The 15,559-nt window shown below is 30.5% G+C and overlaps 1 protein-coding gene across 3 annotated transcripts in view; it reads left to right on the top strand.

Annotated features, from left to right (window-relative positions):
* The window catches only part of LOC140438318 (uncharacterized), a 78,720-nt gene extending 63,421 nt beyond the window's left edge, over window positions 1-15,299 (top strand). For all 3 annotated transcript variants that reach the window (XM_072527998.1, XM_072527999.1, XM_072528000.1), the window contains 2 exons: window positions 590-885; window positions 14,682-15,299. In XM_072527998.1, the coding sequence (XP_072384099.1) occupies window positions 590-885; window positions 14,682-15,174 (789 nt within the window). In that variant the 3' untranslated portion in view covers window positions 15,175-15,299. The remainder of the gene's footprint in view (window positions 1-589; window positions 886-14,681) is intronic.
* Window positions 15,300-15,559: the final 260 nt, after the last annotated feature.

The raw sequence follows: 15,559 nt of genomic DNA, 5'->3' as shown, positions 1-15,559 counted from the left end.
GATTTTTTTAGTCCCCTTTTATCGACAAATTGTATTGACAGCAAAATCCACCTCCTTATCTTTGAAGTTTCGCATTGGTCTATGATCGTGTTCATTTACAAACTTTACCCACGCTTAAGTTTAGCTACGATGGAGAATTATTTCCAAAATGCTTCGTACATTTAGACTGTTTAACGCTAGGCCATTGGCAAGGGTCACATAAAACCGTGTGATTGTGGGTTTCTTTGAGGTTTGTACCTCTTCGGATTTTGCGATGATAGGCTCTCCTATCTAACTCCATGTAAGAATCTCTCTCAACTTGCCTCGTCACACCTTAATCACAAAATAATGATGTTCCATCCAGTAGCCTTTTAAAATAACCAGGAGAAAAACTATGGAAATATTCTTCTTGAGTGATCCGTGTTCCATTATTACTACGATTCAATGAACTATAATTTGTAATATCATTGGTTTGCAAAAAAAAAATAATTACTCCTAGGTTGGTTTCCCAGATTTAAAATATGTGATGAAGAGAAATATGACCGGATTAAATATTTGTTTAAATTTAATAGTACATTATCGTGATAAAAAGTATCTATATGATTTTTAGCGTTTGGTGTTTGACTTAGTTGACAATGTCCATACTCAAGTAAACAATCACGACCATGGGGATTGTGTTCCAGAAAAAAATTATATCTTGACAGAAGAAAATCATTTTTGTTTGCATCCAGAAAAGGAAACCAAATACACGACAACCAAGGAACAGTTTATACAAACCAATAAGCAAAGTAGTATGACCAACTGTCAAACATGTTCCAAAAAAAAGAAACTTAACAGAAAATCCCCATACACATATGTAAATGAAATTAAGAAGAACGTGTACTACTTTGATCACGGTTGTTCTAGGTAAAACACTTTATCGGTATATTATTTTCTAATAAACTTTATATAATTATCTATATATTACAGATAATTTCTGTCCGTAATAATTTTTGATAACACAGGACCAACTACGTAGCATAGGGATTAGAATTCTCTTTTTAACTGACTTTAGTAAGTGATAAATCAGAAATTATTGTAAACTGGTAAAACCAGATAAATATACCTCAGCAACAACAACGATAGGAGCAGGTGGGCTACGCCAATATAGTGTGCGACGTGGCCGGGTTTATATATTTGATATTTAATTAAATAATTTACTATTAATTCGGAATATATGTAATTTGGAAATCAAAATAAAAAAAAGCAATTGCAGTCTTGAGAGCGAATAGGGATATGATGGAAAGATTGGTCTTTTGACGCTTTGGTAAGTCTGTAGAAAATACAGGAACTAGAACACGCGAAAACCAACAATGGATAGTGAAGATAACGAATATGATATGGATAATAGCCAAAACAGGTAAAAGTGGAAAAAATCTAAAGGAAAATAAAATAGATCTAGCACTAAAAATGTTAGAAAAACTGACTGTGAATGTAACAAAACTAACTACAGATGGCCAAGAAATAAAAGATGAACAAAAACAGTATAGACATATATTTGGAGCTTAAAGTTCCAAAAGAAGAAAACGAAGGTATAGAATAGGAAAATAACGAACTGAAACAGAAAATGGATAAAATGGAGAATGAATAAAATGGAATAAGAAAAGAGAAGAAATATGTACTGAAGCAACAGTGTATAGAAATTAGAGAACGAAAGAATTAAGAACAATCTGGATATAACTGACTTTGATCTAGAGTCGGAAGATAAAAAGATACTAAAAGATGGTTTAACCAAATTCCTAAAAAAGTAGAAAAAAAAAATTAAAGAAATAAAGAAAATAAGACCACAAAAAGGCGTTATAGAGATGGAAAACTTAAAAAAAAAAATTAGATTCGCAAATAAACGCATAAAGACAGCATACAGAAAACTGATACTAGATGAGGCATTATGTGCATAACTTGTGGAAATGGAGGAAGACAAAACAGCGATCAACATGGATCCAAAAAACTAGCAAAAAACGTAAACAGAACTTAGACAACAGCAAAGAATAAGGACAAGATTAAATTTGATGATGACAGTAAGGAGAAAATACCATGTAATATTAAGACGTTATTAAGGACTGGAAAGATGGAAGAAGTAGCAGGAAGAGAATTAAAAAATACACAATAGACATCGTTACGATACAAATAGTAAGACGGGAAAAAACAGAAGAAATCACAAAAGAAGAATATGTATTTATACAGGGTGTAACAAAAAGAAAAGTCGTAAATTAAATCGCATATTCTGGGACCAAACATAGATCGACAGAACATAATTTATATGTTGTTCTGAAGCTATTTTCTTGTGGCATTTTAAATTAATTACTATCTAAATAGGAATAAGCCACAATTAAAGGTTAAAGTACGTTTATTGACGTTTCAATTTCCACTTCGGAAATCGTTCTCAAAATACAAACATTAGTAAATTAAACAAACTTTGTTTTTTTTTTGTTACTTAGTGAAAAATTCTTCTAATAATTTAATTTTATCTGACTCATTTATATTGACAATTCAGACATACATTATACATTTTAAAGTAGACGACTTTAAAATAATATTGTGAATATTGTTGAGTTGCGTTCCTGGGACGACTTTACGTATAAGTTAGTTCATTCGATTACATGAAATCAACTTTAACTTGAGAATATCCGTCAGAAAAGATCATAGCATGTAATTCGTCTTTAAAACAAACACATCTCATGATGACAGTAAAATTCTCCTTTTAGTGATTCCATAGTAAATTATGAGGGAAAAACCAGGAAAAAAACCTCATAGTACTATCCCGACATGGTAAGTATTTGGTCGTGCATTTAATTTACCTTCAATAAACACCAAATTCTGATTTTATATGTTTGTTATTTCAAAAACATAAATTATGTATCCTCTATATGTTACTGACTTACCAATCCTGGTATTTTCCTCTTAATAACTTCCTCTTTCAATATGGGTAACCAAAAAAACAAAATTTGTTTAATTTACTAATGTTTGTATTTTGGGAACAATTTCCAAAGTGGAAATTGAAACGTCAATAAACGTACTTTAACCTTTAATTGTGGCTTATTCCCATTTGAATAGTAATAACTTATATGCATACTAAAAAAGTTACAGCCCTTTAAAGTTATAAAACGAAAATCGATTTTTTCCAATATATCGAAAACTGTTAAAAATTTTATATTATTTTTAGCAGTTTTCAAAATATTGGAAAAATCACGGGATGGCTTCCTTATGACGGGAACATCTTAAAAAAATAACAGTGAAATTTGTGGACCCCATTAACATTTTATGGGGGTTTTGTTCCCTTACACCCCACAAATGTTTGTGTACGTTCGAATTGAATTATTATTGTGGTACCATTAGTTAAACACAATGTTTTAAAACTTTTTTGTCTCCTACTTTTTCGATTAGCCAGTTTTTATCGAGATGCAGCTTCTTTTTTAATATGTTTCAAAATTTCTAAATATCTAACAAAACGAAAATTATAAATAAACTTTCATATTATTACCAGGTCTCTTTAATCTTATTTAACCATTTAAAAATATGTGGTGGACTTAACAAATGTTTAAAATTACCTATATTTTCTTAAATACACATTCAGCACCGTTTTAAAAACAAAAAATCGAATATTTTGGAAAATCATGGCGAAATCGATCTGCAGCTTCCATAATTATGTATATTCCTTAGTTGTTATTCGTTTATAATTGTTACGGTATATACTTCTTTCATAAAACCCCAGAAGCAAAAGTTAATTGGGTTAATATCTGCACCTCTGGGCGGCTAAAAAATAGGTGCATCAGGACCCCTTCCAATCTTATGACCAGGATACTGACCTAGAAGATATTCTCTGATTTCAATATGGTAACTTGCTGAAGCGCCATCCTGTGAAAACGACATATTTTTCCTGACTTCGAGATTGACCTCGTCTAAATACTCTGGTAACAAGTTTGGTGGAAAGTGTAAATAATTTTCACGGGTCGTTGTGAAAATCATTGGAAAAAATCGATTTTCATTTTTTTAATTTAAAGAGCCACAACTTTTTTTATATCCACGTTTGTACAAAGGTAAGTTAGGTTCAATCGAACTATTTGTGATTCGTATGTGATCGTAACATAATAAGTGATTTAATTTATGACCCACCTTTTTGTTACACTCTCTATACAGTAGAGATGACAAAGCAGGCAAGAATACAGTGAGGTTTTCATAAATAAAAAACTTACATGTCTACAGCATAACAAAGTTCGTAATTCTTCATTAAAAAATATATATAATATATATATTTGTGCATCAGGACCCCTTCCAATCTTATGACCAGGATACTGACCTAGAAGATATTCTCTGATTTCAATATGGTAACTTGCTGAAGCGCCATCCTGTGAAAACGACATATTTTTCCTGACTTCGAGATTGACCTCGTCTAAATACTCTGGTAACAAGTTTGGTGGAAAGTGTAAATAATTTTCACGGGTCGTTGTGAAAATCATTGGAAAAAATCGATTTTCATTTTTTTAATTTAAAGAGCCACAACTTTTTTTATATCCACGTTTGTACAAAGGTAAGTTAGGTTCAATCGAACTATTTGTGATTCGTATGTGATCGTAACATAATAAGTGATTTAATTTATGACCCACCTTTTTGTTACACTCTCTATACAGTAGAGATGACAAAGCAGGCAAGAATACAGTGAGGTTTTCATAAATAAAAAACTTACATGTCTACAGCATAACAAAGTTCGTAATTCTTCATTAAAAAATATATATAATATATATATATATATATATATATATATATATATATATATATATAAATATATAACTGTTTTGGATGGGTTGGAGTCAATAATAGGGCTATTGGTTAACTATTTTTTTAATCTCGAGCTTTCAATTGTGTTTACAATTATTATCAAGAGCTAAAAAAGACAAAATACTTACAAGGTTGAACTAAAAAGAAAAAACAATTTTTGTTAACTTACCAAATAAAAATTAGTTTGGTAAGTAAAAAATCACTGCTTACATGTTCAAAATATTTTATATAAAAATGTTTTGATCTAACAAATGTTTCTCCGAAAATTTCTATAATTTTGAAAACATTTTTTTAATATAAAAATAATTGAATTTATAAATAAGTTCAAATAGCAACCAATTACAAATAGCCTCAATGTCATAAATGCCAACATAAAATTTTTATTTTTGACAATTATATTGCCAAAAGTAAAACTTCGTTTAAACATTCTTTTTTGTTTAGTAACAAAAAGAAGAAGATTTATTCACCCTTGACAGATGTCTGAAAGAATGTGATAGATATATGGAGAATTGAATATGACATTTTACAATTTTTATATATAAATCATAAAGAAAGAATATAATTATATATTTTACTTAAATTTTGAATCTCAGATCTTTTGTTTAAACTCTTATCATTTTTGCTAATACAAACCATTTCCAAAAAAGTCCTTTTAAATTTATTACTTTCACTACATAAAATTTTAATGTTATCAAAATCCATAATATGGTCTTTATCGATTACATGTTCTGCCAAAGCACAAGATGGTTTTTTAATTCTGCAATCACTTTTGTGAGAAATAATGCGATTTGAAAGATTTCTTCCGGTCTCACCAACATATTCAGCCTCACACTGAGTACAACTAATGCTGTATACTAAATTCGTTTTTTCAAATTTGTCTATAGGATATTTAGTTTTAGAATATAAAGATGAAATAGTTTTGATGTTCTTTGTTGCTATTTTTATATTGTCAATAACCTTTAGTGTTTGTATTAATTTAGGTGTTAATGATGGTATAAAAGGTAGTGAATGATAATAGATGTTCTGATTGTTAGATACAATGTTTTGAGATTGAGCAAAAAATGGTGTTAAATTATTTATATTACCAATATTAGAAAAAAGCATCCTATGTAGCATATCTGGAGGATAAGAGTTTTCAATTACAATATTTTTTAATAACTGAAGATCTTCCTGTAGATAATCTGGATGAGAAAGTTTTAAAACACGTTCTTTTAATCCTGTTATAAGGTTCATTTTCATCTTATTTGGATGGTGAGAGTAATAGCTTATAAATCTATTACTACATATGGGTTTTCTGAACCATTTGGTTTTCAACATATTGTCTGTATTTCTTACAATTCTCATGTCAAGGAATGGTAGAGAATTATCTACCTCTTCCTCAACTGTGAATTGTATATGCTGATTATGACTGTTGAAAATGTTGACTGTTTCATGAATTTTGTGTTTAGGAAGTGCCAAAACTAAATCATCTACATATCTCTTAATAAAAGGAATGAAAAAAGTGCAATTACTGATACAATCACTGATAACATCATCCATGACATAGCTACTTAGAATGGGTGAAAGACTAGATCCCATAGGACTACCAAAAATTTGTTTATAAAATACACCATTAAATATAAAAATATTAGAATCAAAAACAAAGTTGATAAGTGTTTTGAAATGTAATAAGTTAATATTAGTGTGTTGTGAAATCTCATTCCAATGTTTTTCAACACTACTTATGATTAAATCTAAAGGCAAATTAGTAAAAAGAGATGTTACATCAAAACTAACTAAAACATAATTTTGTGGTAATTGGAAATTATTAATGAAAGAACTAAAATCAAATGAATCTTTAATGTAAAAATTGTTGTTTAAATTATAAGCATTAGTTAAGATGTCAGTGAGGAGCTGTGCTATTGGTCCATTAGGAGGGCATAAAGATGAAACAATTGGTCTCATAGATAAAGTTGGTTTATGTATTTTTGGCAGAGCATAGAACCGTGGAGCAATAGAATTATAAATTTTGAGCTCTTTTGCTTTTTTATTATCAATAAATTTCTTTATGTTTAATTTAGATACTAGACAATTAAATTAAACATAAAGAAATTTATTGATAATAAAAAAGCAAAAGAGCTCAAAATTTATAATTCTATTGCTCCACGGTTCTATGCTCTGCCAAAAATACATAAACCAACTTTATCTATGAGACCAATTGTTTCATCTTTATGCCCTCCTAATGGACCAATAGCACAGCTCCTCACTGACATCTTAACTAATGCTTATAATTTAAACAACAATTTTTACATTAAAGATTCATTTGATTTTAGTTCTTTCATTAATAATTTCCAATTACCACAAAATTATGTTTTAGTTAGTTTTGATGTAACATCTCTTTTTACTAATTTGCCTTTAGATTTAATCATAAGTAGTGTTGAAAAACATTGGAATGAGATTTCACAACACACTAATATTAACTTATTACATTTCAAAACACTTATCAACTTTGTTTTTGATTCTAATATTTTTATATTTAATGGTGTATTTTATAAACAAATTTTTGGTAGTCCTATGGGATCTAGTCTTTCACCCATTCTAAGTAGCTATGTCATGGATGATGTTATCAGTGATTGTATCAGTAATTGCACTTTTTTCATTCCTTTTATTAAGAGATATGTAGATGATTTAGTTTTGGCACTTCCTAAACACAAAATTCATGAAACAGTCAACATTTTCAACAGTCATAATCAGCATATACAATTCACAGTTGAGGAAGAGGTAGATAATTCTCTACCATTCCTTGACATGAGAATTGTAAGAAATACAGACAATATGTTGAAAACCAAATGGTTCAGAAAACCCATATGTAGTAATAGATTTATAAGCTATTACTCTCACCATCCAAATAAGATGAAAATGAACCTTATAACAGGATTAAAAGAACGTGTTTTAAAACTTTCTCATCCAGATTATCTACAGGAAGATCTTCAGTTATTAAAAAATATTCTAATTGAAAACTCTTATCCTCCAGATATGCTACATAGGATGCTTTTTTCTAATATTGGTAATATAAATAATTTAACACCATTTTTTGCTCAATCTCAAAACATTGTATCTAACAATCAGAACATCTATTATCATTCACTACCTTTTATACCATCATTAACACCTAAATTAATACAAACACTAAAGGTTATTGACAATATAAAAATAGCAACAAAGAACATCAAAACTATTTCATCTTTATATTCTAAAACTAAATATCCTATAGACAAATTTGAAAAAACGAATTTAGTATACAGCATTAGTTGTACTCAGTGTGAGGCTGAATATGTTGGTGAGACCGGAAGAAATCTTTCAAATCGCATTATTTCTCACAAAAGTGATTGCAGAATTAAAAAACCATCTTGTGCTTTGGCAGAACATGTAATCGATAAAGACCATATTATGGATTTTGATAACATTAAAATTTTATGTAGTGAAAGTAATAAATTTAAAAGGACTTTTTTGGAAATGGTTTGTATTAGCAAAAATGATAAGAGTTTAAACAAAAGATCTGAGATTCAAAATTTAAGTAAAATATATAATTATATTCTTTCTTTATGATTTATATATAAAAATTGTAAAATGTCATATTCAATTCTCCATATATCTATCACATTCTTTCAGACATCTGTCAAGGGTGAATAAATCTTCTTCTTTTTGTTACTAAACAAAAAAGAATGTTTAAACGAAGTTTTACTTTTGGCAATATAATTGTCAAAAATAAAAATTTTATGTTGGCATTTATGACATTGAGGCTATTTGTAATTGGTTGCTATTTGAACTTATTTATAAATTCAATTATTTTTATATTAAAAAAATGTTTTCAAAATTATAGAAATTTTCGGAGAAACATTTGTTAGATCAAAACATTTTTATATAAAATATTTTGAACATGTAAGCAGTGATTTTTTACTTACCAAACTAATTTTTATTTGGTAAGTTAACAAAAATTGTTTTTTCTTTTTAGTTCAACCTTGTAAGTATTTTGTCTTTTTTAGCTCTTGATAATAATTGTAAACACAATTGAAAGCTCGAGATTAAAAAAATAGTTAACCAATAGCCCTATTATTGACTCCAACCCATCCAAAACAGTTATATATTTGTTCCAAACGAGTCACAAGTACTTCTTTTTTCTTATTCTTATATATATATATATATGTATATAATATACATAGATAGATAGTGTGTTGGCTAGATATTTAAACTCCATCATTACTTTTTCTATTATCTGACAATCCAGCACCAATTTGCATCTTAACAGATTGGATATTTTATTTTTTTGCATTTTATCTTTTTTAAGGGTCTTAACATGTCAAATTTTTCGACGGTTATATTAAGTTGGTCCAGTATACTTTGTAAATTATCTTTACTTTGAGAGATTAGTGTTGCGTCATCTGCATAGCAGATTATTTTAAGTTGTTTTTCTCTCATTTTTTATCGATTTTTCGTTCTTACCTTATTTATTATTTCATCAATGATCAGGTTATACAATAGAGGGCTTAGGGAATCCCCCTGTCTTATTCCATTGTCAGCTTTAGTTGGATCAGTTAGTTCCCCTTCTACTTTTACTTTGATTGTGTAGTTCTAGTAGATATTTTCGATCGTTTAGATTATTCCTAGAGGTTATACTTTTGTAAAGTTTTTCCCCCTCCAAAAACAATTGTTTTTATGTGAATAGCTGAAAGTGTAAGTGTAAAGGATGGATTAGCAAATAAGCGGCGCCCCTATTTTATTCACAGGACATTGTTGGATGCCTCTGAAACTGTTCTCAAATTAAAAGACGCGTACAATGCCGTCAGTTATAGTTTATTTTTATGAACGAGAGAGTAATTAGCATAATTTTAACTGGTAGCTCCGACCACTCCATGGGCGTGCTCAAGATTAATTGAAAAATTACTTTGAATAATTGTAAAAAATAAATGAATTATTTCAGTGTTATAAAGTGTTATGTGTATGTAAACAAAAGTGACCTCTTTTATCACACACTATATTAGAACAGACTGGCCTACATTAAAAAGGGTTTTAAAAAATTCACATTTTTTTAATTTTTAAAAATTACAAAAGAGAAAAAGAGTTTTTAAAACCGTCTAAGGTATGTTAAATAGATGAATAAAAATATTAATATAAAACTTACAGCTACTTGTTACAAATCCAAATCAGATTCAGAAGATGAACTTTCAGAACCAAGATTTATAATAACTGGCTCGATCATTTTATCAGTAATATTGTCCAGCTTCCACATTTTTTCCTCTTCTTTAATAGTGTGATTTACTGCCTTTTCCCAGTTTTCAGGTTTTACATTATTTACGGCCTCCAAAAACAACTGTTTAACATCATGAATTTTAAAAGTGGTATTTTTTCTTGAAACTTCACTCTTTATCTGTGCCCATACCAGTTCAATCGGGTTTAATTCACAATGATATGGTGGGGATCTAAGTACTGTCATTCCACGATTTTTGGCAATTTCATCAATTTCGTATTTTTTAAATTTTTCTTTATGAAGGGCACACAACGAATAAAGTTCCTTTCTTATAGATCCGGGATGGTACGTAATATTTTTTGAACTCAGCCAATTCTGCAAGTCATTTTTTAACCACTTGGTTGTGGGCAGTCCTTCTATAAGTCTGGAGTGATAACTTGCATTATCCATTACTATTACACAGTTCTTAGGAAGAAGATCTATCATTTGTTCGAACCATTCTTGAAAGACATCAGCGTTCATGTTTTCATGGTAGTCACCGGTACGAGTTGATTCAAAAGTTAATAAACCACCTTCAACAAAACCGTCTGAACTGCCAATGTGTACTATTATCAGCCTGCGTCCCTTTCCTGATGGTGGGTTTAAACCAGTAGATAAGTTATTTACAAAAGCGTGCCTTTGACTTGTAACAGTTTCATCCTGCCAAAATTTATTTGGTGTATGACCCTCGTTGATCCATGTTTCATCAAGATAAAATATTTTTCTTTTTTGGTTTCTCATTTCCTTTATGGTTCTTAGAAAATGTCTTCTCCATATGACAATATCGCTTCTTTCTAATAAAATAGACTTTCTGGGATTCTTTTTCCAGCGGAAGCCTATTTCTTTTAAAAGTTTCCATAACGTACTTCGACTCATTTCTGGGTAATCCTTATCATCTCGAACTGAGACAAGAACTTTATCCAATGTTGGAAATTCTTGTCTAAAGAAGAATTCATGCACTTTCCGTCGAAGTCCTTCTTTAAAATGATATTCTATTTGAAATTTTGGTTTCCCTGGAGCATTACGTGGCATTTGAAAACTACCACATTTCTCTTCTTTAATAACTCTGTAAATCGTAGATTCTCCAACACTAAGTGTACTGCTAACTAACTCAACGGTCTCATCAACACTTTCACATAAACGTTTGTCTGTAAATGATTTAAAACAATTAATTATTAATGTTTTTTCATTAACTGTTAGAGGATTAATTTTTCGGCGTTTACACGGCACTTCCAAATTTTCCATAACACTAGTACACACAATAAACTGCACCTTGCAACTGAAGTACCTACTTTTAGTGAACTGTTAAGAATTTTGAATACGCCACTTGGACCTTCCTATATACAAAATGGAAAAACCCACTATCACATTTTCTGTGGAATAAGTTTAGAAGGTAATTATCTAGTCAATTACTGTCGTAGATTCCTGGAATTAAAGAATTAAATGTTTGATTGTTGAAACCCTTACTTCGTGGAATGCACTCATTTCAGATAAAATAAAACGTTTTATTTTATCTAAAGAATTAAACTTTATTTTGCAAATAGATAAAATAAAACGTTTTATTTTATCTAAAGAATTAAACTTTATTTTGCAAGTAGGTAGGTACTTATTAAACTTTTATTGGTTATATATAACCAACAAAATAAACATCTTACATTTCTTGCAAATTCATTAGTACCTGTTAACCTCCATCACTCCGACACTGGCAACCTTATTTAGGGATTAGTAATCCTCACAACTATTGTATTCTATTCTGCTCCAACCTTTATACCTGGTGGTCATACTCAATTTAAAATTGTTTTCCTATATACTTCTGTAAACTTGTTGACAAATATCTATTTTTCATTGAGTCACCCGTATCAACAGTTTAGGGATTTGCATACATAATTTATTGTTTTATTACTCTCTCATACATAAAAATACACTATAATAAGAATATCGTCGAATCAGGAGAATTTTTCGTCCTATTCAATTAGGAAGACTATGTCAAACAGAATACCGTTGGCCTCGTTTCCTATAAGAATTCCGTGGGGTTCAAAAGACAAGAAATAAAACAGCGTCGAAATTTAGGCGTGGCGTTGAGTTTCAGAAGAAAGCTTTCGACGACAGCCGAGGAGTAACGATATTTCGACGAGTTCCACGTTAGGAAAATGTAAGTTTGGTGAAAATTGTAACAATTACGCTGGTGATAAAACACGACTAGCACAATCAGAGGGGTTTTGATTAGAAGGCACATAATGCCGAGAAGAACGAGCATGTGTTTAATATGTTTGGCAATTTATGGGTGAAAAATTAACTCGGGCGCAATTGGCGAATCAGACCAAACATGAAGATTAGACGAAAAACTTTTTGACATATGTGACTGGATCAACCAGCAATACGACTGCTAAGAGCGAATCAGAGCGAGCATGAAAATTGGACGAAACTCGTTGACAAAAGTGACCAGATCAGTCAGCAGTACGATTGCCAAGAGCTCCGATCTTGTGATATATGAACTTATGTAGAGATAACACTAGAAATAATACATATAAGTATAGTTGTCTGTTGTATCTGTTCAGACTTTTTATCATTTTAAAGCACATTGAATACCACAACCGTTGTGGAGTAGAAGACGTTTGGCACGCAAAAATACATGGAAAATAAAACCAAGAGGATATAAAACAAATAATACCGATTTTAGAAACAGATGTACAAGCTTTATCAAAGGGACGAGAAGAATAAGAAAAGATGTCAGTCGTAGGGTCCCATTTTAGGTCTAGCACCGTAACAATGGAAGGTTCCCCTTTGTGAACCGAAGAACATGTCAAAATGTCTGAGCCAAAGCCTTAAAATACACGGGGATGGTTGCTGGCGCATTTGAATAGCGGAAAACCATCGAGCTTTAAAAGCTGAATGAGTGCTCACTGCAGACATCGTGTAGATAAGACAGAATCACTTCCTAACAAAATGGTTGTCAGAACCGCTTCTAACAAAATGTCGCGTTAGTGCTTGTGGGACAAATAAGATAAAGAAATAAAGAGAATTTGTTTCTATTAATGTGGAATAACAGAAAATCTGCATGTTGACTTTTGGAAAATTTAAAACTTACAAATATCCGACACGAGCTTGGTCGTGGCGGGACAAAACTAACAGGCACTGCTTTCGACTTCCCAAAACCTTTGTAGAAAAGGTCTATGTTTGTATCCGTAGAAATAACGAAATGTGAAATTAAATTTGGTATGAGTCGTAGAGACTCGCCCTTATAGAACATAGTTGAAAATGATTTCTATGGACACAGGGTGATTTGGTTCGCCAAGAATTTGACCAAATTTAAGACACTAAGAACCAATTCAATACCTATGAGGATGTGTATAGGACCTCCTTGCTGAAATATGTGATCTACTAGTTTTAGATCATGAATATGAGTGAGACTGGGTAACCAGTGTAACGACAGAAAGTAGTACTGAACACAACTGTCTGAAATAAAATTGGCTATGGAGCCTGTATCTAGCAGGATACGAATTTTATGAAAAATTGTCGAAACATATTTGATATGTATCAAACATGTGAAAAGAAACAGACGAGGACATTAAACATGGTTGTGAAGAAAAATTAGAAATGTTGATGTTTGAAGAAGTGGTTGAATAAAGCAGCCAGATTAAGTTGATGGTTGGTTAAAAAAGAAGGACAAGTGTGATGAAGTGATAAGCGAACATAAGAATTATGTTGTTTAACCAACAAAAAAATTTCTTGAGGCCGTTTAGTCATGAAAATACGAACATTTATATAAAGGGTAAAGACCAGAACACAATACACATTTGACATCTTGATTAGTTACCTTAGCGTGCTTTGTGGCACTGACGAAACCAGAGGTAACAGATATTTTGCTGAAATATTGAAATGATAAGGATATGTGAAAGAATGAGTAGCAGCAATCAATGAATTAAATTGAGATGTATGAGAATCTCTATAAACAGCTTCGATTTTTATCTGCCGTGGCCAGGGACAGAGACCTTTGGAGACAGCAAATACAAGACATCACATAATATTATTAAGGATACACCTTCTTTGGCTCTGTTTTCTTTTGCAACTCCACTGTAGATTAGTATACATTTTGATTAGTATACTAATTTTGATAGTATTTTCCTTTCTTTTTTGTTTCCTGTAGAGCGCATATATCTATCTGTTTCTATTTCAGTCCTTGGGATATTTCTTATTCTCTTATATTCAGCAATCTAATTTTCCACACAGTAACTCTCATCTGAGGGGTGGTGGATATTTGTCGCTTATTTTTTGCGATGAACGTAGTCATATTATCAATCCGGTTCCGAGGTTTTACATTATTTTTTTTTATTAGAATTGGTTTTTACGATTGGTAGCAATCATCCTCCACATTTTGTCCGGGCTTGAGACAGACCGTGATAATCGCATACTAAGTCGATCCATCCCTTAATTACTCCAGGCATTATATATACATGAATACATACACATATACCTACACACACACATATATAGCACTGTGAGTTAACTCTTATAATTTAAACCATAAACTAAATACACTTTTAAATCTGGGTTATATTCTGTTTAAAGTGATGTATTATCCTATTTATATATTAATAGAGTATATTTTTTTAATTTTCAGCTACTTTCAAACAACTGATAAAATGCCGATTATCGCTAGTGAAGATCTAGCTTTGCGAACTGAAGCTTACACTACAAAATTTTGGGCTGAAGTCTTTGGAAGCTTCAATATCGGTTGTTCCTTTTTTATGTCCTTCGTACTACAGTCTATAAGATTTTTTCTCTACAGTATACTAAAACCTTTGACAGTAGGAATTATTCAAATTGTATCCGATTATTTCTTCAAACCTATGCTAACTACATTGTTTAACTCCGTAATACAACCAATTTTGATACTTTTGTACAATATTCTGACATCGATAAGAGATATTTGCAATCCAGTGGCTGAAGCTATAGGATACTTCATCAGAGAAATGGCGGTTTTAATTGGTGCTTTTAGAATAGTCGAAGTCAAAACGGACCAAGCAGCAAATTACAGCAAAAAAATAGATAGAAGGCATAAAATATTATTTAAAACTAAAAGTAAAGATAAAGAAGGGAACAATTTTGTTTAATTAATGAATCATCGCCCTATAGGTATTTGCTCAAATTTATATATTATACTTAAGTGTCAATAATATTCAATAAAGAATTAAATATGTAACTCCGAGACTAATGAGATATTTCTAGTAACTCCGCTTTGTTAACTTCTAACAATAGGTACAATATTATTTTATCATGATTTATGTGTTTCGTATAAATATATATTCGGCGAAACAATTGATACTCATTAGTGTCTTTCTTGCAGATTTCCCCAATATTTAAGAGTTTACTATATATATTTATATATACGAGCAGCACTCTCTGAAAATCCTAAACGGATTCCATAAAATATTTGGTAACAAATATCAATAGTCAGTGTAATCCAAATGAAGAAATCCTATCAAGAATCAAACAAGC

Source organism: Diabrotica undecimpunctata, chromosome 4, assembly GCF_040954645.1.
Source record: "Diabrotica undecimpunctata isolate CICGRU chromosome 4, icDiaUnde3, whole genome shotgun sequence".
Taxonomy (NCBI): Eukaryota; Metazoa; Arthropoda; class Insecta; order Coleoptera; family Chrysomelidae; genus Diabrotica; species Diabrotica undecimpunctata.
Note: the sequence above shows the minus strand (reverse complement) of the source record. Positions and strands in the feature narration are given on the sequence as shown.